The sequence below is a fragment of the Medicago sativa genome, chromosome 4, assembly GCF_051527215.1.
Source record: "Medicago sativa cultivar Bolivia chromosome 4, Bolivia_mono, whole genome shotgun sequence".
Taxonomy (NCBI): Eukaryota; Viridiplantae; Streptophyta; class Magnoliopsida; order Fabales; family Fabaceae; genus Medicago; species Medicago sativa.
This window is the reverse complement of record NC_140752.1, coordinates 73,554,281-73,578,059: the sequence shown is the minus strand read 5'-3', so window position 1 is coordinate 73,578,059 and position 23,779 is coordinate 73,554,281. Positions and strand designations below refer to the sequence as shown.

General features: G+C 34.2%; 4 protein-coding genes across 4 annotated transcripts; 3 read left to right on the top strand and 1 right to left on the bottom strand.

Annotated features, from left to right (window-relative positions):
* The first annotated feature begins 7,165 nt into the window (after positions 1-7,165).
* On the top strand, positions 7,166-11,481 carry LOC146931710 (ketol-acid reductoisomerase, chloroplastic). Its single transcript, XM_085703266.1, has 10 exons — positions 7,166-7,455; positions 7,551-7,643; positions 8,115-8,180; positions 8,343-8,483; positions 9,255-9,482; positions 9,591-9,708; positions 9,791-9,930; positions 10,056-10,223; positions 10,298-10,453; positions 10,898-11,481. The coding sequence occupies exons 1-10, from the start codon at positions 7,189-7,191 to the stop codon at positions 11,261-11,263; spliced, it is 1,743 nt and encodes a 580-aa protein (XP_085559392.1). The 5' UTR covers positions 7,166-7,188; the 3' UTR covers positions 11,264-11,481.
* Positions 11,482-12,250: 769 nt separating this feature from the next.
* Positions 12,251-14,053, bottom strand: LOC146931709 (senescence-specific cysteine protease SAG39-like). The gene is made up of 2 exons (XM_085703278.1): positions 13,113-14,053; positions 12,251-13,012 (listed from the first exon to the last, which is right to left on the bottom strand). The coding sequence occupies exons 1-2, from the start codon at positions 13,552-13,554 to the stop codon at positions 12,420-12,422; spliced, it is 1,035 nt and encodes a 344-aa protein (XP_085559404.1). The 5' UTR covers positions 13,555-14,053; the 3' UTR covers positions 12,251-12,419.
* A 2,391-nt stretch (positions 14,054-16,444) lies between these two features.
* LOC146931708 (transcription factor bHLH30-like) lies at positions 16,445-18,788 on the top strand. The gene is made up of 2 exons (XM_085703279.1): positions 16,445-16,965; positions 18,181-18,788. The coding sequence occupies exons 1-2, from the start codon at positions 16,657-16,659 to the stop codon at positions 18,652-18,654; spliced, it is 783 nt and encodes a 260-aa protein (XP_085559405.1). The 5' UTR covers positions 16,445-16,656; the 3' UTR covers positions 18,655-18,788.
* A 1,489-nt stretch (positions 18,789-20,277) lies between these two features.
* On the top strand, positions 20,278-23,473 carry LOC146931707 (uncharacterized). Its single transcript, XM_085703276.1, has 8 exons — positions 20,278-20,609; positions 20,711-20,823; positions 20,918-20,967; positions 21,702-21,935; positions 22,038-22,190; positions 22,600-22,695; positions 22,780-22,800; positions 23,222-23,473. Exons 1-8 carry the CDS (start codon positions 20,332-20,334, stop codon positions 23,387-23,389), a joined length of 1,113 nt encoding a protein of 370 aa, XP_085559402.1. The 5' UTR covers positions 20,278-20,331; the 3' UTR covers positions 23,390-23,473.
* The last annotated feature ends 306 nt before the right edge of the window (positions 23,474-23,779 follow it).

Genomic DNA, 23,779 nt, shown 5'->3' with positions numbered 1-23,779 from the left:
CATTTTTGTCATTTGAATGTGTAACGAATAGTCACAGTAGTCTTTCAATACATCAAAATTTTAAAATAATTTTTTATTATGCGTTTTGTTAGTCAAAATAGTCTATAACGTTAAAATAATCTTATAATTAGTCTTATAATATGTAGATGTTTATATTTGTTGAAACAAACATTTTTTTAAAAAATATCCTTATAATTGTTTCGGGGGAAATGCTTAGTGTACATAACATTAATTAGTTTATTGAAAAAGATAAGAGTAATTGAGAAATGATATAATTGACAAATCGTATCCTTAAAATATCAAAACGACAGTTAAATGAGAACGTTAAATTCGTAGTCAAACGATGCTTAAAAAGGAACGGAGAGAGTAATTTAATATTTTGGAGATAAATTTCTCTACAATTGTTCATTTGCTTTTGTGACCATAGAAGAATGCATCTCCTATAGAGCTCTACTAGTGGACAAGTATTCAAGCAATCACCTTCTTAACATGTAGGAACGAACTCAAATCAACAAAACCCACCCTTTCTGAAGCTCTTGCCATTCATTTGTGTCTCCATCTTGCCAAAGATAAAAAACTTCGTTGACCAATCTAACACGTTGGTTGTTATTGAATGCATTATAAATTCTACTAATTTGATTGTATCTATTGACCCAATTGTTGCATTATGAACGGAACTGTAAACTAGTTCCGTTTAAGCTGGACCCACAATTGTATTGGTCCATAATAGACAAAAAATTCTAACCATTGGATTAATAGGTAAGCACAATAAGCTTCTTTAATGCATAAAATATGCAAGGTTCGGGGTTCAAACCCCGACCACTACAAAAATAAAAAGCTTCTTAAAAAAATAGGTAAGTGCAATAGCACAAGAAAAATGCTAGTTATCGCGAAACACTGGAAAGGATCCTCTCCAGTGGAGTTTCTCCAGTTTTAATCACAGTCATTAATAGCTATCTCTCTCTTCTTTTTAAACATTAAATACTCTCACTTAATTAATTTTTAATGGACAAGATTTCATTGCATGGTGCAGTCACCGGAGGGGATCCAAACTCATTTCACGACAGTCTCACGAATTAATAGACACACTGCAACTTGCATATTTATTTGCTTCTCTCTCTTGCATTTCACTTTTCAATTGGTTTTAGGCTCTTAGTTATCTTGTTTCTTCCTCCAAAATGACGTTCACCTTTCATATGGTGGTAGCAGTAACACAGAAATTACATGAACATATAAAACAATGAGAAGGATAAAATTAAAGTAAAGTAAATTCATGATAATATATATCTTTGATTGATTTTGTGAGGTGAATGAGCTTTCTTTAGGCATGTGTTTTTCTTCCTTCCTGAACATTCACACACGAAGTCTGAAGATACTAGATGATGAGAAGGAAAGTTTATACAAATGCAAATGCATTCCTCTTCAAAAGAAGATGACAATTTCACTGGCGGTGGTAAAGCGGTTACTCATTACCCAATACCGTGTGTTTTTTGGTTTACCAAGTTAAGAACTTCCTCCGTTTTAAAATGAGTGTCGATTTAGTCAATTGCACACAGATTAAGGAATGTAATAATGTAGTTAAATGTCATAGCAATTTTACCAAATTATCCTAATCAACCATTGGTTTGTTTTTCATTAAAGAAAAAATAATACTTTGGAAGTTGTGTAACATAGTATTAATTGAAGGGTACAATTGAAAAAAAAAAGTTATTATTGCATTTGAAACTGAAAGTGACATTCATTTTGAAACAATTTTTTTTTGGCTAAAACGACACTCATTTTAAAACGAAGGGAATATGTGATAATATTATTATGTTATGTTATAAATAAAAAATATAATTTCATTTACTCACTCCTAATAACACAATACATCTTATACATGTGATTATTTCATTTACTCACTCCTAAATTTTCTCCTGTGTTCTCTCTCTTTCCTAGGAGTCAAACCATTCAACTCTTACATTTGAAAATCAACGGGTAGCACTTGGGTTTGTTCCCTCTCTCTCTTTCATAAGGATTGTGACATTGTGATTGGTCAATGACACCAATTATATATCACCTAAGTGCTATCCATTTTCAACCTGAATTCACAGCTAGAGAAGATATCAGTAAATAACAACATCAGTGGAGATCAACTTAAACCTATGTACAACCCACCAACCTCAAACCCAAAGACTACACTCACATCACTGAATAAGCTACATATCCTAGATCCGACCCATATTATGCCACTGCCACCTCAACGCAGCGGTGCAACCGCCACCCATGCTGACTCCATCATGTCCATGCGGTTTAAACAATATGTCACTCTGGTTCCGAGATCCTTGTCTGCAAAGATTCTTCTTTTAGAAGTTGTAGCAACTTATAGCATAACAAGATTTTATTCAAACTTCTATTAATAATCAACCAAATCTCTATCAATCTCTATTTTAGCAATTTCAACATTCAACAAAAATCATCCAATTTCATGAAAGGAAGTAAAATAAATCAATGAAAGAGAGGTTATTTACTTAGAACTTAACTTACCAAACAGTGTTGTTTACTTGGTTTGGAAAAGGAGAATCAGCGATTTGGTGTGAAGGAAGAAGAAGAAGGAAAGCCTTGATGATGGATTGATGGTGAATCAGTGATGATGCCGAAATCGGTGATGTTGCTTGATGTGGAATGGAGGAAGTGAAACGCGTGAAAGTTGAAACGTGAAAGTTGAAACGTGAAAGAAGAATGGAGAACGCGTTTAAGTCTAATTTTTTTTTATTGGAGTGCATACTGCATAGTGGGTATTAAATTTTTTTTTGAGGCCCATGGGTGGGGGAGGCCCAGCTATGTTGAGCTGTTTGCACCCCCATGGCCGGCCCTGATTCAAACAATTGATGATTCAACAATTTGCTCTGATCTAGCTCTCAAGATTTCATTAGTATACATTTTATTCCTGAATATAATGTTCAATTTGACAAAATTCCAGTAACACAAATCCATAACATGGATGACCCTATGATACCAAAATTATTCATTACAAGAAACTGTACTATTTTTCTCCAAGTTTTTAATTTTTGGATCAAGCTTTGGTTAACCACTAACAATGAACCATTAGGTTCGGAGGAAAAAATTAAAAGAAAAGTTGTATTAGTTTTTGAGAAATGTTATTTGTACACCCATTTTTTTGTACAACTTTCTCTCTCATACTTACATTATCTTCTTACTCTCTCTCTTTCCTTTTCTCTCTTCATTATTTTTGACCAATGAAAAAAGAGAACAACAAGGTTGTACAAAAAATTGTACCAAAATAGTTGTTCAAATATCATTACTCTTAGTTTTTTGCATACTCAAAAGAGAGGAACAGAATAGAGAGAATGCAATGAGATAGAGATGAGGTTAGATTTGGTGTGAGTGGATCATGATAAAACTTGACAAATGATTTAATCAAGGCTTAATAGCGGTTTTTGCCCCCTAACTTTCACGAAGTTGCGATTTTGGCCCCCTAAAAAAAACTACAAAACCGTCCCCTAAGTTTTGTAACTGTAGCAGTTTTGGCCCCCAAGGCAAAAACATAAAATAAAAAAATAACACGTGGCACCTCACTTAGGGTGCCACGTCAGCGTAGATCGAGTCAAAATTGGCCTTGGGGGCCAAAACTGCCACAAGTGCAAAACTTAGAGGGCGGTTTTATAGTTTTTTTTCTTAGGAGGCCAAAATCGCAACTTTGGGAAAGTTAGAGGGCTAAAACTGCTATTAAACCTTTAATCAAATGATAGAAAAAATTGGTCAATAATGAACTGATATTTTTACTTGTCTATTCTATATGGCCCCGTAAACTCTTTACGAGTGCATTTAGAAAAATGTCCACTACTTTCATTAGTACTATAAATCTAAATGTTTTAGCTTATAGACTTGTTAATTACGCTATGCAAGTTGGTTGTTAGTTGGTGTATGCTTGTCCTTCCTCTTTAGTTTGTTTAATAAAGATGTTGAAGTTATAAAAGAAAGAGTAATAGATATTTCGATAACCATTTTGTGACAACCTTTGGAACAATATATTTTTTTTCTTTTTTATTGGTCAAAAACAATACATAGAAAAAAAAAGGAAGGAGAAAGAACAAGAACATAATGTAAGTATTAGAGATAAAATTGTTCAAAAGTTAACACAAAATAATTATACAAATATTAGAACTCGCAATGGGCATACATCTTGAAGCGTAAATTAGCATGGAAGCTTATATCCACAGACTCGCAATGGGCATACATCATGAAGCGTAGATTTTTTTCCAATGGTAAACCTCTTAACCATTATTTTAAATCTTCTGTTTGGTCTGGTATTAAAACTCACATAGGTACGGTGCTTGATAACTCTTTGTGGATTGTGGGCACGGGTGAGAATATTTCTCTATGGAATGACAATTGGCTTGGTACCTCTCTTGTTGTTTTATTTAATGTTGATCCGTTTTTTCATGCTGGTTTCACTGGTAAAGTGTCGGATATTATTGTTGATGGAGGGTGGAATTTGCCACCATCTCTTATGACTGCGGTTGTGACTGACAAGCTTCCTTCAATTCCTTTACCTTGTGATCCTCTACCGGACACTTTTGTTTGGTCACACTCCGCTGATGGTAAATTGTCTTTGAAATTGGCGATTGATTTTCTGAAGCCGACAGCTCCAAAGTTGCCTTGGGCGGATCTGATTTGGAAGGGGTGCATTCCCCCCTTCTCACTCCTTTACTTTTTGGCGATTATTGCATGGTAAAATGCCTACGGATGAAAATCTTAGAGTGCGGAGCTGTGTAATTGTTTCAGCTTGTTGCTTTTGCTTGAAAATGGATGAAACGTCTGAACATCTATTTCTTCAGTGCCCTTTTGCAACTGATCTCTGGTCTTGGCTTGGTGGTAAACTTAATTGTTCCATAGACTGAACTTCAGCTCTCTCTCTTCTCTCTTGCCTTCCTGCTCATTGTTCTTCGCAGACAGCTGATATTTTCCTAGCATCAGTTATACATACGGTGCATACTATTTGGCTTGCTAGAAACATCATGCGGTTCTCTTCGCAAGTTACAACCTTTTATTCTGCAATGGTTCGCATTCATTCCTGGGTGGCTTTATCTGGTAATACCTCAACTGGGAAATGTTTGCCATCTGACTCTCAACTTTTGGATGTTTTTTCGGTTGATGCTCATTGTCGTACCGTAAAAGAAATCATCCCGGTGTTGTGGAAAGCTCCCTCTTCTCCTTGGCTGAAGGTTAACACTGATGGTTCCGTCATTGCTGGGCATGCAGCTTGTGGAGGTCTTTTTCGGGACTCTAGGGGCTCTTTTCTTGGCGCCTTCTGTTGCAACATTGGGGAGGCATCGGTTTATTATTTCGAAGTTCTTGCTATCATTTTAGCCATGGAGCATGCTTCTGCTCATGGGTGGCGACAGTTATGGTTGGAGAGTGATTCCACTAGTGCTTTGCTAATTTTTTCTAATCCTTCATTAGTGCCAGTTATGCTTCGAAACAGATGGCATAATGCCATAGTTTGGGTATTCAGGTTATTTCTTCTCACATATTTCGTGAAGGTAATTGTTGTGCGGATAGGTTAGCAAATATGGGTCATTCTTTGCAGGGATCTGTTTGGTTAGATGTATTACCTGCTGCGTTGTATCTTGATTTCTTTCGGGAAAGGGTAGGCTTACCTAATTACAGATTTCCTTAGGGACTTGTAGTCTGCTGTTTGTATTGTTTCTTTATTTTCTGAGGGTTTTGGCCTAGTCCCCCCTCTTCTTGTACAATTTTTCCCCTTTTTTTTAATAAAATGTTAGAGTTTGGCGGCATAGGATGGAGGTTTCCCGGGGTGCCAACCTAGTTGGGATGTCGGTGTTTCTTCTTGATGCTTGTCTAATCTCCTCGCTTAGCAAACAAAAAAAAATTATACAAATATTATTTCTCAAAAACAAAAACCACAATGCCATAATTCCTTTGTTACCATAGAGGTCATACTTTTTTTTAATAGATAGTCAAGTAAGCAAAAATCGGATTATCATGTTAACTAATGTCCCCAAACATTAGTTAAGGAAATAAAAAAGATAAATTTTTCATTTAAAATAACATTTAATACACTTTTAAATACTTGATTACATAAGTTCCAAAATGTACTTGTTTCCTTAACTAATGCCCAAACTTTTTTCTAAATTTTTTTATCTCTTAAAGTAAATAAATGAAGAATCCAGAGTTAAAATCTTGATCTTACATATCAAAATAAAATAGAAGTCATATTTTTTTTATCGATAAACAAAATAACAAAACCATTATAAACTCACACATAAATGAAATTGTTTAGAATTCAAACTCTAATCATTTTTGACAAAAATAAATGATATTCATTTATTCAAAATGATAAAGTACATCAATACAATGCAAATTCGCTAAAAACAAAAAGGATGAATGTACGAACAAACTCACATCATCTATGTTAATAACATAAAACGACAAAGTACAAAAGCCTACACATATGACTATATTCAAATCTCTGCAATACTCACATCTCCGGATCTTCAACTTAGACGATGCCAAAATCATTGATTGAATCTACACTCGATCGAAGTTGATCTGACAATCGAACCGAACAAATACATGAACAAAACAAGGAAACGCCGCACAAAGACAACGAACAAACCAAGGTCGCACTAAAACAACGAAATCACAAAATAAAAAACGAAATAGATTTGAAAACCACTTATTTCAATAAAAGAGAAAGAGAAAAACAAGTTAAAGTGGTAGTCTTGGGTCAAAAATTGACCTTAAATCACTCCTCTTTAGTAAAAGAGAAGAAACTATGATCTTTGTGACGGCTCGCGAGAGAAAAAAATCAAACTCCAATCATAACTTCATATCTAACAATTTTTCATTCTTTTTACCAAGTAAGGTAGACCTCTTGGACGAGGTGATACTCTACGACCTAAAACTATGCATCAAACATTTATCACCACATGTGTCTCGCAAGCTTATTGTATATGCAAACTCAAAAAAACAGAAATAATGAAGTAGGTAGAAAAACAAAACAAGTGGTGCACAAACAAAACTAGAAGATTAGAGACAAACATACACGAGGCGCAGTACCAACGCAGCGCACGTTAGCAAACACTCTTCAGTACCTATACTATAAAAACCGCTTGTAAAATTTCCTCATTTCTCTTTCACTTCACTCCTCACTCTACAAAAATGGCGGCCGTAACTTCCTCATGCTCCACCGCGATCTCCGCCTCTTCCAAAACCCTAGCGAAGCCAACCACCACAAGCTTCGCCGCATCTAATCTCTCATTTTCGAAGCTTTATCCTCAGTCAGTTAAGTCTCGCAGATGTATTGCTGTCGGTGGCGCAGTCGGTGCTCGTATGGTGTCGGCTCCTCCTGCTACTCTTCCGGCGAAACTTGATTTCGAAACTTCTATTTTCAAGAAGGAGAGGGTTAACCTCGCTGGACACGAAGAGGTTTGGGTCTCTCAGAAATTGACCATTTTTATTTGTATTATTTATTTTTGTGTAATGATAAAAAAATGATTTTTTGTTGTTGATTTGTTGTGTAGTTCATCGTGAAAGGTGGAAGGGATTTGTTTCATTTGTTGCCTGATTCTTTCAAGGGAATTAAGCAGATTGGTGTCATTGGATGGGGTTCACAGGTGAAAATCTCAACTTAATTTTTTATTGAAGCTAATTAAGTGAGTTTTTGGTTCAAGTTAATGGTTATACAACAAGAATTAATGATTTGTATTACTTACTTGTACTTATAATGGATTAGTGCATTGTAGTTGCACTCTTGTTAGGTATCACAGAAGAATATCCTTGTTTTTTTGTTAGTTGACTGATCCACGTGAAATGTTTGTACTTTTTTTTTTTTTTTGAGGAAATTTTATATAGTGTCGTTGGATGCTAACTTTATAGTTTGGTGTTTAAACGTGTAGTCACCCTTTGATCCCTTTTGTAGATTAATTTAATGTATGACTGAAAGTGATATGCTCCAACATTCATGCCTTTTGTGTTTGAAGACATCTTTTTTCCAGTTATAATATTATTTTTTTAAAAGGAATATTCTGATACTGACACAATTCGTAATTTTAATTGGATTCCTTTCATTGTTCTATATGCATCAGGGACCTGCTCAAGCACAGAATCTACGTGACTCACTTGCTGAAGCTAAGTCTGATATTGTTGTTAAGGTGATTCTTGAATTATTGTTGTTTTAGTTCATTATCTTGTATTGATATATAATTTTTTATGTCAGTAAGCTGTAAAATAATTTGTTAATTGTTAAGAGCATTTGATTGATGGGTCTATTTTCATGTCCTGCTATAGTAATCATTTACCTTTCGACGTGACAGATTGGACTAAGGAAAGGTTCTCGATCCTTTAATGAGGCTCGGGAAGCTGGATTTACTGAGGAGAGTGGAACTCTAGGTGACATATGGGAAACCATATCAGGCAGTGATCTTGTGTTGTTGTTAATTTCTGACTCTGCACAGGTTAGTATATTAATGTCAGTGCTCCAGAGGTTTCTGTACTTTTTATGTACTGTCTATATTGCTCTCTAATATTGATTTTTATTACTCCCTCCGTCCCAATTTAATTGACACAATTTTGTTTTTCACACATATTAAGAAAAATGTATAAATAAAGGGGAAAGTGGAATATACACCCTCCGGTCACTATTATAAGCAAAAATTAACATTTTGGATTCATTCATTTAATGATGTATGTGGTCTATAATAAAGACCACATACATCATTAAATGAATGAACCTACAATATTGTTTTTTGCTTATAATAGTGACCGGAGGGTGTATTGTATTGAGAATGATAAAAGTAGTATTATTTAGTGTTATATTGTATTGGGAATGATGAAAGTTGTATTGAAAATTGAAATGGGTCAGTTATTTTGGGACACTTTTTTTTAGAAAATGGGTCAGTTATTCCGGGACGGAGGGAGTATTCTGTTTCACTGCCTTTTGTTTTTCTAATAAAGTTGTTGATTATTCACTAATGTTTCTAGTCATTTTTTATTGTCTTCGTTTGCCCAAGTATGATCATGTCTGTTACTTTTTACTTATTATCAAACATATAGATAAAAGGCTGTTAAAAGAATGAAACCAAGAAATATGTATTGCTTTTATGTGTCATGTTGTGAAATGTTGGGTCATGCTGCTCTGATTTTAAAATTTTCTAATATATTGGGTCTCTTCTCAGTTTTCACCTGCCAAGTTCAGAACCAAGTTAATATTTTTCTTTATCATGCAGGCTGATAATTATGAAAAAATATTTTCCCACATGAAGCCGAACAGCATACTTGGGCTGTCCCATGGTTTTCTTCTTGGACATTTACAGTCAGTTGGACTTGATTTTCCACAACACTTCAGTGTAATTGCCGTTTGTCCAAAGGGGATGGGTCCATCAGTGAGGAGGTTGTATGTACAAGGCAAAGAGATAAATGGTGCTGGAATTAATTCCAGTTTTGCTGTCCACCAGGTAATACTCCCTCTATCTTAATCTTTATTCCTTCTCTCACCAGGGCGTCCTTAGTTTATGTAATTTTTTTTATTTTACTGGGGCTAAGCTTAATATCATTGTATGCAGGATGTGGATGGCAGGGCTACTGATGTTGCTTTGGGATGGTCTGTTGCCCTTGGTTCTCCTTTCACATTTGCCACTACATTAGAGCAGGAATACAAAAGTGACATCTTTGGGGAGAGAGGTATGAGTTTATTTCTTGCATTTCCTTGATATTGTCCTTTGAAGACTTATTGCATTGCCTAACTGTGCTTTATGGCTTACAGGCATTTTACTCGGTGCTGTTCATGGAATTGTTGAATCCTTGTTTAGGAGGTACACTGAAAATGGAATGAGTGAAGATCTGGCTTATAAGAACACTGTCGAGTCCATTACAGGAGTTATTTCTAAAACCATCTCAACTAAGGTGGTGATCTCATACTCAAATCTTCTAAATTCTTGTCTCTTGGATTTTTTTTCTCATTATTACAATGTAATGTGAATGTGGGCTTGTGAATTGTGACGCAAGTGTTCTTCTTTTTGGTTGGATAGGGTATGTTGGCTGTATACAATGCTTTATCTGAAGATGGAAAGAGGGAATTTGAGAAAGCATACAGTGCTTCCTTTTATCCCTGCATGGACATTTTGTATGAGTGCTATGAAGATGTAGCCAGTGGTAGTGAGATTCGTAGTGTTGTTTTGGCTGGTCGTCGCTTTTACGTAAGTGCATATCTATTTCCCATTTAGAGTTGGCCTTTATGTGGATGACTTCAAATTATTCCCGTGTTTTACAGGAGAAAGAGGGTCTGCCTGCATTTCCCATGGGCAAAATTGATCAGACCCGGATGTGGAAGGTCGGTGAAGCTGTTCGCTCTACAAGGCCAGCAGGTGATCTAGGTCCTCTATATCCATTTACTGCTGGTGTCTTTGTGGCGTTGATGATGGCCCAGGTATATTTCTTATTCTGTTATCAATGTTTTTTGCGCATTTATTGGTAGTTGATATATAATGTTATTACTTATATTTCTTACTCCAAGTGGTCCTTAATTTACTGCTAATATTTAGTAACATTTAAATTGAGATTACCTTGTATGTGAGGGTAGCAGTGTATTCACCCTTAATTTTTTTATGGGTGTTGTACTTGTAATTAAATCAAAGACAAGTACACATTTAGTCGCTCACTTTAGAAATTAGCTTAGCTTTGTCCCATGATTTGCTACTGAATAGTTAGTTAGTTAGTCATCCACTAACGACAAAGCATGATTTTTATTTTAAAGAATTCTGATCTTTGTATTCAATTTTCTTGCTTATCTTTTGTGGTAGAATTAGCACATAAAATTGACCCTTTGTTTTGTTTTGTTTTGTTTTTTTTTAATGTTTTTAACAATTTTCAGATTGAGATCTTGAGGAAGAAAGGACATTCTTACTCCGAAATCATTAATGAGAGTGTGATCGAATCAGTTGATTCTTTGAATCCATTCATGCATGCTCGGGGTGTTTCTTTCATGGTTGACAACTGCTCAACCACAGCAAGGTTAGGTTCAAGGAAATGGGCCCCCAGATTTGATTACATCCTAACTCAGCAGGCTTTGGTGGCAGTGGACAATGGAGCTCCTATCAACCAGGACTTAATCAGCAACTTCATGTCAGACCCTGTGCACGGAGCCATTGAAGTTTGTGCTGAACTGAGACCCACATTAGACATTTCAGTGCCAGCAGATGCAGACTTTGTCCGTCCTGAGTTGCGCCAGTCTAATTAGAACATGAACCAATTATTGCTTTTCTTGAGTTGATTTCCTTTCAGTAATCGCTCAAAGTAGCAGCTATCGTGAGTGAGTTTTAAAATGGTTGAGCGCTTGTATTGAAGTTTTGTATGACCACTTTGTAGTACCAAGATTTATTTTACGAATGAGGAATGTTGCTTGATGACATATTAGAAATGAGGTAATAAATTATGTTCACAAATTTTTGGGTTGTCTGTTTACATTCATTTTCTGTTTGGGTTTCTTTTAAGTAGAGGCAAGGGATCAAGGATTTTACTTATATCATATTAATATTATCACGTAACATTGAACTCAAGATCAATATATACCGCAAAACAATATTCACCTGCTGAAGAGATGTTAGTCAGTTTTATTAGAAGTGCAGATTGATGTTCTCATTTACTTTTCAAACCATAAGTTAACTAAATGCATGTTTGGGTCTGAGTCATGAAAATGGAGATGCAATACTTGTTAGTTTGAGGCAAGCTTTTACATCTAGGTGTTAAATGCCAAATCTTTTTGAAATTTTGATGTCAAAGTGGATGGAATTTTTCAGCCATCTCTCCATTAACTGGGGAATATAGAAGCTCCACAGTCTATCATGAGTTTGGTAGTCATCATTCTCCGTGAATTGATGCTTGAAAGAATTTATTCAAGTTTATATCGCTGTTTGAACATTTTTATGAAAAATAACTTGTGTCTATACATTTCATTTAATTAATTTCAATTTGCTCATTGAAATAACTTACAAATATCTAATAATCTTACCAAAGCAATTTGTGAAATAAGTATTCAATTAACCAAAATGTGTTTTAAAGTTTGAATTTTCAGTAATTTAACATTCCTCTTATGTTTGTTTGACTTGCATTATATTTCAAAACCTAAACCAATGTTACTTAAATGAGAAGTTTTGATTGTGGCAAAAGTAAAGTTTCCGAGAGAAACAATAATATAACTAAAGAAAGAGAAGAACGAACAATAGGATTTACTCTTAATATCTTCTTTGTATTGATAAATGCACAAGTACATATACACTATACACAAATAGTCATAGAAACCATGATGAATGTAGCTAATACATGATAAATGCACAATCAATCACAGTTTTGCTCGAATTACAAAGTTTAGGTAACTTAAGCTTTAAGTTTGACACTTAAGCAGTAGGGTAAGATGCTTCCATTGCAATGCCACAAAGTCCTTCAGCAGCATCGACTCCCCTTTGCATCCTAATGTATCCTTCTTCACCCCAATCAGTTCCCCATGAATTCTTAACCAACCAATACTTGGTCCCATCATTACCGACACCGTAACCTACAGCAGTGACACCATGGTCCAACTCAGTTCCACATGAACCAGTAAAGACACCACTTTTGTAGAACTGAAAGTCAGACCCACTAGCATCAATAGCTACGGAAATTGGTTGATTTGCCACAGCTTTCTGCAGTGCCTGCTCATTGTTGGCAGGGACATCTTCATACCCGGTAATGGTAACTGCATGGATGGATGCTTTGTTTGCACTGCAAGTTCCGTCAACACCTTGATAGGGGTATTGAGCTTCAGTGTTGAGTCCATGATTTTGAATGATGAATTTGAAAGCATCATCCATAAGGCCACCCTCACAACCTTGGTCTACACCTTTTGTGTCACAATCAACAAGTTCTTGTTCTGATAAAGAGACCAACTTCCCAGTACTCAACTTATGGATTCCTTCGGTTGCCGCAACAGCAGAAAATGCCCAGCAACATCCTACAAAAGGTAAATTAAAATTAACTAGAGTTTAATGACAATTCATTTTTTTATCACATAATATGTAATTGAATGCATTACATATTAGATAGACACTTACCACATTGACCTTGGTTCTTCACTGGTGTTACTGCTCCTTTCTTTCTCCAATCCACTGCTGATGGAACACTTGCATTTTCATACATAAAAGTAGTTGTCTTTGTGATTGAGGAGCACATATGACCCTTGAATTTGTTTCTAGATGCTATGAACTCCTCATTGGTGAGGTCTGCAAATTGATTAATGCCTAATTTGTATAACTTGTTATTGCCAGCATTGTTGGAAGCTTCAATGTAATTCACATTTTCAGTGAATATCCTAAGACGGTTCTCCCTTTCTTGAGAATCCTTATAGACTTTGCCATAGTGACTCATCCATTGCTCGTGTCTCTCGTACATGGAGTCATCTTGGAGAGTACGAGAAGTGACTTGAATAGCCAACAATCCCAAGCATAAAACCAATGCCAATGAAATGCTATGATTTAATTGATTATTGGCAGCCATGGTAGCTAGTGAAGGGTGACAAAGAACTGTTTTCAGGTTGATTAGTTAACAAGTTAAATGTGAGAAAGGTTTGTTGTGCTTGTAATCAAGAGTTTCTGTGGTATTTATAATAGGCAATGTAATGATGATTTGAATGTTAACATTTTTGTAGTTTTTAAGTTGATGCATAAAACAAATTTATCTTCTATTCGTTGTTACGCACCCGGGAGAATTTTTTGAATGAGACCCTTGTGTGATTAGCTATGTGCTATGGACAAATTTTCTGTCAAGGGGGTTTTAACTACAAGAAGTTAAAATACTAATGAAAAGGATGCCTTTTTTTTTTTTTTTTTTTTTTTTTTTTGAGGGATAATGAAAAGGATGCCTTGTGTTGGAAATGTTTTGGATTATAAATTATAAAAGTGAAGGTTTGACAAGACAATTAACTTTATTATGTGTTTGTAAATTGCTAATTAGCGTGTGATCAAATTGGCAGCGAAAATATTTGATGTGAAATCCATTATTCGAATTCGAGTCATCATATTTTTCCTCTTCTTTATTTAAGTATGTGTTGATCACAGAATCAATAGCAAAATGAAATAAAAATGGAATCTTTCCAAATCAATACTACTAGTATAACATATCTACTTCTTTCAAAAAAAAAGTATAACATATCTACTTGGAGTAGGTAATTAACTAACTATATCACCGTTTTTTGGGTTACAAGTTACAACTTACAAAGAACATGGAGTACTTTATTGCAAAAGTCCAAGTATAGACGTGAATTTGGAGACAATCTTGAAAATCGTGTTAGCCCCCCAGTGAAAAGTTGAGGACCACTAGAAAAATTAATTTAAACATAAGAAACTTTCATTGACATTAAGAAAAAAGGTGTGTGAATCTGATTGGAAATGTTCCCTTGAAGAGCTCTTTTGTGTCTCTATCAATTGTGGACAATTGCTACATTTTTTAATTCATATTGCATTTAAAAAGAATTTTAGTGTAAATTGATTGCATGGATTTCTTTTTATAAGAGATTACATGGATATTTAACCTTGTAAAAAATGATTTATGTACAACAGCAAAATTGCTGACCAAGTGTGTGTATGATTATACCGTGATACACATTAATTTTGTTTGAATTGATTATGTGAAATTAACTTTGATTAAATGTGAGTTGAATCTAAAATGATTTATTTTGTTTAAATTCATGTAATGGTAAGTTGAACGATATAAATTAATGTAAAGGCTTGTCGAATAATAAATTTATATTTAAAATCAATCTTATTTGAGAACAATTAAACATAATCAATTATATTCGAGAACCACTGTACATGTTAAAATCAATTTTACACCTCTAAATATATTTTTCTTATAAAAACCTCTAAAATCAATTTTGTCTCCTTCAAAAATGAAACCAAACATACACATTTTTCATAAATTCATTTTAATGTATTTAGTTTGTAAATAGACGTTCTTAATATACTAGTTTTTTTTTTTTTTTTTTGTAATAAATGTCTATGATAATCACGAGTATGTTTGAAAAAAAAAATCTAATTATTTATTTTTTATCAATGGATGTCTAATTATTTAAAATGAAACTTATAATTAAAGTAAGAAAAAATAGAGATAGAGTTTAGAAATCTCCAACAATGCATTACTCCAAAATAAAATTCAAGCATAGTATGCTTTACACTTTGCAGACGTGGAAGAGACGGAAAAGCAAATTGTGACAATAATAAAACCAATTGAGAGATCACAAGAGATCTAATTTGCTGCTAATGTTGTTGTATAATATTGTTACTATTGATTTAATGACACATAGTGGATTTTGTACCTCTTATATACTCTGCTCTCATGACTCAATAAGATTCCCTTCAAAATTTGCTAAAATCAGCATTTGTCATTATTCAATATATCCTTCTTGTTGGTTGGTGAGAGACTCAAGACTTCTTGTTGCTTTGCATTCACAATGGAAAAATGTTGTTCGGCTTCAAAAATTCATTTTGTTATTTTTCTGATTTGGTTTTGCCTTTTTGTTTCTTTTCCCACTAGTATCAATAAAAAAAGTCATCCACTTGTGTAACCTAAATTGTGCTAAAGATCCAAAAAAATTGGGTAACCTAAATATGAACTTGGATGAAAAAAAATAGTTTATGACTAAAATTGGGTAACTACAAAATTAAAAAACAAATTTATGACTAGAAGTTTGCATTTAAAATAGCACTCTAATAGTTGAGAAATATTGATCAGGTTTGTAAAGAATGAACTTGTGCATCGCAAGAACGTAAGTTCAACTTTCGTTGTCGGTGTAAAAACTTTATTGATAGATAATTGTAAATATCTTTATTAATGTTTTTTGAGCCTCCAAGCATTTCTTGATCTCGATGAACCTATGACCCAACTCGTTTTTTGTCATATAATAAAATACAATACTTTTAATAGAGAAGTTTAAGGATAATTTAAATGATTTTAGTATGTATACGATACTCTCCCTTAGATTTATAGTGGATTGTGTGACGATTTGATTGAACCAAACTTACAAAAAAAAATTATTGATATTTGATTCTATATGATTCTAGCATGCATAAACTATTGAAATCAAACAAATTTTTCAACATTCTACAAGTAAAGAAAGTACCAAGGCCACACCTTACATCTTATTGGTACAAGAACTTCACCAATATAAAAAGAGGAATGATATTTTGACAACCACTTTTTGATAACTTTTGGACAACTTTCTCTTTCATACTCACATGATATTGTTATCCTCTCTCTTCCTTTTTCTCTCTCCATTGTTTTTGACCAATAAGAAGTGAGAAAAACAAGGTTGTCAACAAAGTTGTCATCAAATGGATGTCAAAATATCATTACTCATATAAAAAGGTGTGTATTCCATAGTAGTTCTTTCACTCTTTCCCTTCACTTCCTTAGCCATCATCATCATCATCATCTACTGTCTCTTGTTCACTGACACTGTCATTTTCATCACTATCACACTCCAAAACAACTCTGACACAGAACAAACATCTCTCCTTATTCCATTGTTTCCAAGGTTGTCTTCTGTGTGTTTGGTCCCCACAACTCTCTTTTTTCATTTCTCTTTTCGCTTTTTACTTGGCTATGGAAATGGAAGGTTATGATTGGGGTTATGATATATTTGGAGATGCTACTGAGAGAATTGGTAAAAATGGTTTTGAAGTAAACAATGAGGTAATTGGAAGTGGTTATGGTTCAACTTTCTCTTTGGTTTTGGATAGGGAGAGAGGGGAGCTTGTAGAGGCACCTGTTAAAATGGAAGGAAAGGGTGTGTCAACTACTGAGAGAAGTGTTGAAGCTTTGAAGAATCATAGTGAGGCAGAGAGGAGGAGAAGAGCTAGGATTAATGCACATCTTGATACACTTCGTTGTGTCATTCCAGGTGCTTTGAAGGTTAGTTCAACATAATGCTTTTTCATCATCCTTTCTTTAATCATTGAGAAAAGTCATTTACTCCATGTTTGGATAGAACCTAAATTAAGCACTTATAAGATAAGTACTTATAACATTAGTGCTTAATTATTTCTTAATAACCAATTATATTGGTGTGAAGTATCCACCGCGTTGTTGCCGATGACTAATATCCACTATGAAATCTAACTAGTCACCTTTAGTGGGCTCACCCCTCCTAATCAAAGTTTTTCCCGAGACTTTGCTTAAAGGATCCGAGTCTGATATCATATAGGTGCTTATGTATAACTATCTCTCTAATAAAAAGGAAATAATGTCAAACTGTTTTCGTATATGATAGAAAACATTTTCATAATCTATCCTAAAATGCTTATGAAAATAAGTTTATGAAAACATGTCATAAGCTCATATGTGTTTCCATAAGTTCCACCAAACAGTTTCACAAATATTTATGTTAGTAGATAAGTTCAAATAATTTGATCTACACGAACCTAAATAAATTGTGACAACCTAAGCTAGTTATTTGGTTGATTAGGGTGATGAAAAGAAGGGTAGGTCAAATCAAACTTCAAATGGTGTAACATGGTACTATTTTATTGGGTATTGCCTTGTAAGCATAGCTTCACAAGTCACAGTTTGATGTATTTGGTACTTACCATGTATGCCTGCATCTTCTCCAAAGCCTTAATTTGAAGACATATTTCTTGAGCAATTAAAATTCATGAGCATTTTCCATTATCCATCTCATCTTGTATTGAAGAAGTGTTGGGAGCTTGAAAATTTGGAGTATAAACCATGCTAGTTGGTAGTAACTGGTAAATGATCATATGTAAGGGGATCCATTAATAAAACCATTTAGATCATAGAAATTTGATCTTAACTATCCAACATAGTTATGTATTGGGGAGTCCGGGAGAGTGTCAGAAACTACAATAGACCGATGATTAGGACCATTAAGAGACATCAACACCACATCTATACGCTAAACTTAAAACATTTAGTATATGAGAAACCTCTCGTATATATCTTTCATATCAGGTAATTAACAGTCGATGTGAGACTAACCACTTAACACTTAAATTCAACAATATGCTTATAATTTGAATTATAAAGCACAAATACTTGTAGAAATAAAATGCTAAATCATTCATTCATCACTTAAAATCTGATTACTATTATTTCCTTTTTATGACACAGATGGACAAAGCATCATTACTTGGTGAGGTTATTATACATTTGAAAGAGCTAAAAAGGAATGAAGCACAAGCATGTGAAGGTTTAATGATACCAAAGGACAATGATGAAATAAGCGTTGAAGAACAAGAGGGAGGTTGGAATGGTTTTCCTTTTTCAATTAAAGCATCACTATGTTGTGAATATCAACCAGGTTTATTGTCTAATATAAGACAAGCACTAGATGCTCTTCATCTCATCATCATGAAAGCAGATATTGCAACTTTTGGAGGCAGAATGAAGAATGTCTTTGTTGTAATAAGCTGTGAAGAACAAAACTTTGATGTTGCTGAATACAGACAGTTTCTTGCTGGTTCTGTTCACCAAGCTCTTAAGTCTGTACTTGGTAGATTTTCTGTTTCACAGGATATGCTAAGAGCAAGAAAAAGAAGGAGGTTTTCTATATTCAGTTCTTCATCTTTAGAAGATTTCTTATAAGTTCCCTTGTCAAGTAATTTGAATTTCTTTATATTCGTACCATGTTTAAATGTGATGAGGAAGTGAGTGATGATAATAGTAATTTCTTGTACCATGTAAACTCATGTATACATGCTCCAATGTTTTTCTTCCAATCTTTTTCATGTTCTTGAATTTTGAGTTTTTGTTATACTTAATTTTCTAAAATTGTGAATATGATCACTATATACCACTCAATTCCATTTGATTTAGTTTATTACATCAATCCAAACAAAATCTTGCCGAAGTAACTTTAGGTGTGAGGGAAAAATGTGATCTTCTTAGAGATCAATACGAAGTGATACCTGAAAATTGTTCAAAACACCATAGGTAAATACAAGGGTCAGGGGTGGCCTTGATGAGCATATGAGCGAGAGGAGCGGCCGCTCATGGCATTATTTTTTTGGGGCATCAAAATTATTATTTTTTATGAGCAATTCTAATTTGGGCACAATCCCAAATCAAATTTATTTGGACATACACTCACAAATGAATAAAATTAAAAGAGAAAAAAAATTATATGATGTGACTTAAATCATTTCTCTTTTAATATTTTACGTTTGTGTGTGCCTGCCAAAATAAATTTGATTTGGAGTTGTGATCAAGCAAGAATTGCTCAATTTTAACTTACTTTAATTAATTTTAATGAAAATATATTTTTAGAGAACTTTGATTTTGAATAAATCTTTTGTTCCAAACAATGCAAGAAGTATGACATTCAAATAACTAAAAGGACACAACTTTATTGATTCGTCCAAGACTCTAAATTTTTTAGGACCGGACATGGGTAAATGACATCGCTCACTAAAGTAGAAATTTACGGTCCCCTTTATCCTCACAACTAAGACATTGACATAACGACACAATTGACAAAAATGATGTGATCCTAATATGATCACCCTTTAGAAGAATTATTTGAATAGTCGAACAAATAAAACTAAATTTATTTTGGCTCAAAGTGTTGGTTTTCGTAGGTTGAAGTTACCTTTGTCTTGTTTTTGGCAATATCTTGAGCTCTGGATGCCCAATTGATATGATATTTAATTCGTTGGAAAGTTTAGAAAATTTCTTACATTTCGTCTTTTAAACTCGAGCGAATTCGACATCTTTCTTTGTGGAAAATGGGTTTGAAGTGGATGACATGATTTTGATGAGTGAGTTGATGCAAAAGAAGAAATGATGCATTATAGAAAGCACAATGAAGGCTATAATAAAATCTTACATGTAACACATTTTTGTATTGGTAAAAAAATATGATCAAAATATATCATATAAATAGTACACATGATCAAATTGGCACGTGTATTTAATGGATGAAGTATTTATTTTCATTTTACCATTTTATTCCTGAATAATTTGTGTCCTTTTATCAAAACAAAAATGATTAAATTTTGGGGCACATGCATGTGTTTCGTCGTATTTTTCCCAAATTAACACTAAAAAATGGAAAATAATTAGAGACAACATGGGAGATGTAGTCTAGATACTAGATAGATATTACACTTTATTTCCAAGGTCCACATGGCTTTATATTATTGGTAAGTTAGATTTAGTGTCGATGACTTACAACCATTAGATCCTCTCACAAGGGATGTGTTTACCTTTGTTACCACAATTTGCACTTCCAGTTTCACACACACACACACACACACACACACAATGGCTCTGTCTTCACAACTTCAGAACCTCTCATCATTAATCTCCCCGCATGGCATCACCACCACTACCACAAAGGCACCAACACGGCGTCACGTGGTGGTTCACGCTGCGGCTTCCGACACAACAACCTCCCTTCAAGCTAGTAGCTATGAAGAAGGAAAGCTGGTAAGACCAAAATGGACTGGAGAGACTCCTCTCTCTCGCATGGTTCGAGCTCTCATATCTTTCAAGCCTTTATACTCTATCCTCAAGCTTGGTGCTAGACAAGTTCTTATAAGGTTGGTTAACCATTGCTTCTACTCACTTTGCTTCACATTTTGCACAACAAGTTTCAATATGGTTGATCAGTGTGTTTTTTTGGATGTGTTTGTAAATGCAGTACAGCTGAGAAAAACAACATACCTTGGAGGGAAATGACAAAAGAGATTTTGGAGTCAGAAGTTTATAAGGAGTTGGATAGCATTCAAAACCAGTCTTTAGTATACCCTGATTGTAATTTCATCTTTACCTTTCACTTTTTGGTCTTTTCTTTGCACTTGCATGTTTCAACTGTATTGATGGAAGGACTGTTTGATTTACTATACAGATTATTTGAATCCATTTCATGCATATGATGAAGGGAATCTTACATGGCTGGTAATTAAGTGCTAATTCTTAACTTTACTTTTTCTCAATGTTAATGAATGCTTTCATTTGTTCACTCCTTTCTTGATAATCAGTTACCATAGATATGTTCCTCTTTGGTAGTTGAATATGTTGTGTTGTCTATGAAGCATTGACACAAACACCGGACACGACATTGGTAATTATTTAGGAAATTGAAGTAATTGAATGTTATTTAACCACATGTGTCGGTGTCGTGTGGACACTGACACATGTTGGACACACCATCAATCTAAAGTGTCGGTGCTACATAACCGTTGTTCTTCCCAACACATTTTTGGTTTTGTTTTGATATGCTTATTATGCAAAGTTACTGCTAACTTTCACTAGTTCCAATTTATTACTTTTAAAGATTTGTGTTTGTCAAAGGTTACACATTATAGTTGTAAAAATGTGCCTTGGCTTCCATCCAAGATATGAATGATAACAGACAGTCAAAAGACGTTTTTGCTGGACCTTTTATGTTTGGGTTTAATCATGTGTACATTACTATCTGTTTATGCACATTTACAAATTATGAGATTTTCCAATGTAATATGTGGTTTTTTGTTTCTTTTGTTCTTTGGCAACCATTTGAATCATAGGTGCATTTTTTACTTGCTCTTCGTTAAACAAACTATTATGTGGATGGAAATGATAATCAATTTTTTGCTTCCTTGCTGAAATTCCATAGAAAATATCATAAGATCTGTATTATATGATGATAGGCAGCAGCAGAAGCCGAGGCTGCTACTAAGTCAATGGCAAGACGAGCGATTCCTACCGCTTCATCAGTAGAAGAAGCGACGCAGATAATGCGTGACAATTGGCTTAATGCAATTGAACAACATCATCTACAGCATTCACAAACATCTATGATTGGTGACATTCTAGACATTGGATGTTCTGTGGGAGTAAGCTCAAGATTTCTTGCGGACAAGTTCCCTACGGCCAATGTCATTGTGAGTTTTAACGAATGCAATTGAAATTGTTCTGTCAACACTATGTAAAAGAAGCCTTGTGTATGGTATGTACATGATTTTTGATTGATATGTTTGTTCCAGGGGCTAGATATGTCACCCTATTTTCTAGCTGTGGCTCAGCATAAGGAAAAGAGCGGAACGCCTAGAAAAAATCCTATAAAATGGATACATGCAAATGGGGAAGACACGGGCTTGCCTTCTAAATCATTTGATCTTGTGTCTATTTCTTATGTGGTATGCATTTTTCTCCCCTTAGTCCTCCGTTAAATTCGTAGAATGCTGCAATGCACTTTTTTCTTATGTTCAAAACCACTGTTTAGAGACTAATATTTTTCAGTGTTCTTGCATTAAAACAATTGTGCATATTCAAGCTTGCAACACAATATACATGAAAATCATTTTTATAGAGAACAAGCAATTTGCAAATGTGTATTTTACTTCCTAGGAAACGAATCTTGCAATTGAAATCTAGGTGCTATCTTTCCTGCAAGTCACAAGTCCTAAACAACATACAGCTGAACGATGGCATCTTTTGAATGTATTTTCCATGTGAATTAATTGATACATAGATTTGATTGCTCTAACAGTATTTTTAACAAAATATTCAGTAGATTTGATTTTCTTGACTCCTCAATTTATGCAGTTTCATGAATGTCCTGCAAGAGCCATAGTGAATGTAGTAAAGGAAGCATTCCGTCTCCTTCGGCCTGGAGGCACGTTTGCTATGACAGATAATTCGGTAAATAAAATCATGATCACATTTTTTTCTTTCTTTTTATGCTCCTATCACAAACACTAATGTCATTAATATTGCCTTCTGCAGCCAAAGTCAAAGGTCCTACAGGTATTTTTCCATCTTTTCTTCTTGATCATATTTTTATAATCAATGCATTGAGTTTGTTTAGATAGCTTTTCCCTATATTGTGGTTAACAGTAAATATTAACATAATATGTATAAGTTAGCTCAAGAGCTAACTACATTTGACTCGTTTTTGATCTGCATAACTACATTTCAATGATAATATGAACCAATACATTAAATCATATATCCTACTAGACGCATAGTCGTTGTCACGTTGAAAATCACTTAGCCTGTAACATAACTCTTAATACTGGAGATTCTTTTCATTTTGAATATATCATAATGAATTGAGATTTTATGGATCCAAAACTGATTAAAGATCTTTCATGTAGTTTATGGTATAAATTGTTGTCTAGTAGGAACATCATCAAACTTGTTCATTTGTTTTCTTCATGTCTTGTAGGAGTTGTCTCCTGTCCTGTTTACATTGATGAAGAGCACAGAACCCTTTCTTGACGAGTACTACTTGACTGATATGGACCAAACACTGAAGGAAGCTGGTTTCGTGAACATAAAATCAATTCTTACCAACCCTAGGCACGTGACTTTAACGGCTACTGTGCCTCAATGAAACATCTTGGGATTTTGTTTCTTTTGAATCTTTTTGGAACATAAACAACATTTGAGTTTAATGAAAGGTTTTACTTGTTAGGAAGCTTTATTTGGTTGTTTTTTGCTTTGTTCTTTGGTTACTTGAATGGTGTATAATCAAGAATAGGAAATTAGGAATGACGTTTAAGAAGGATAAGCAAACGTACATAATAAGATAATAGTGTACTTTCGAATGTTAGAATGGATGAGCAGCTTAAGGGGACAACAAAATATTCTTTGTTTGTCTTACGTTAAAGGCTTTAAAGCTATCTACTTCACGGTCTATCTGTGAACATTATCCAATCTTGGTTGTCAATACAAGGTCACGGTGTGACAAAAGTCACTATTGTTTGAAATTAAGACCTCGCCA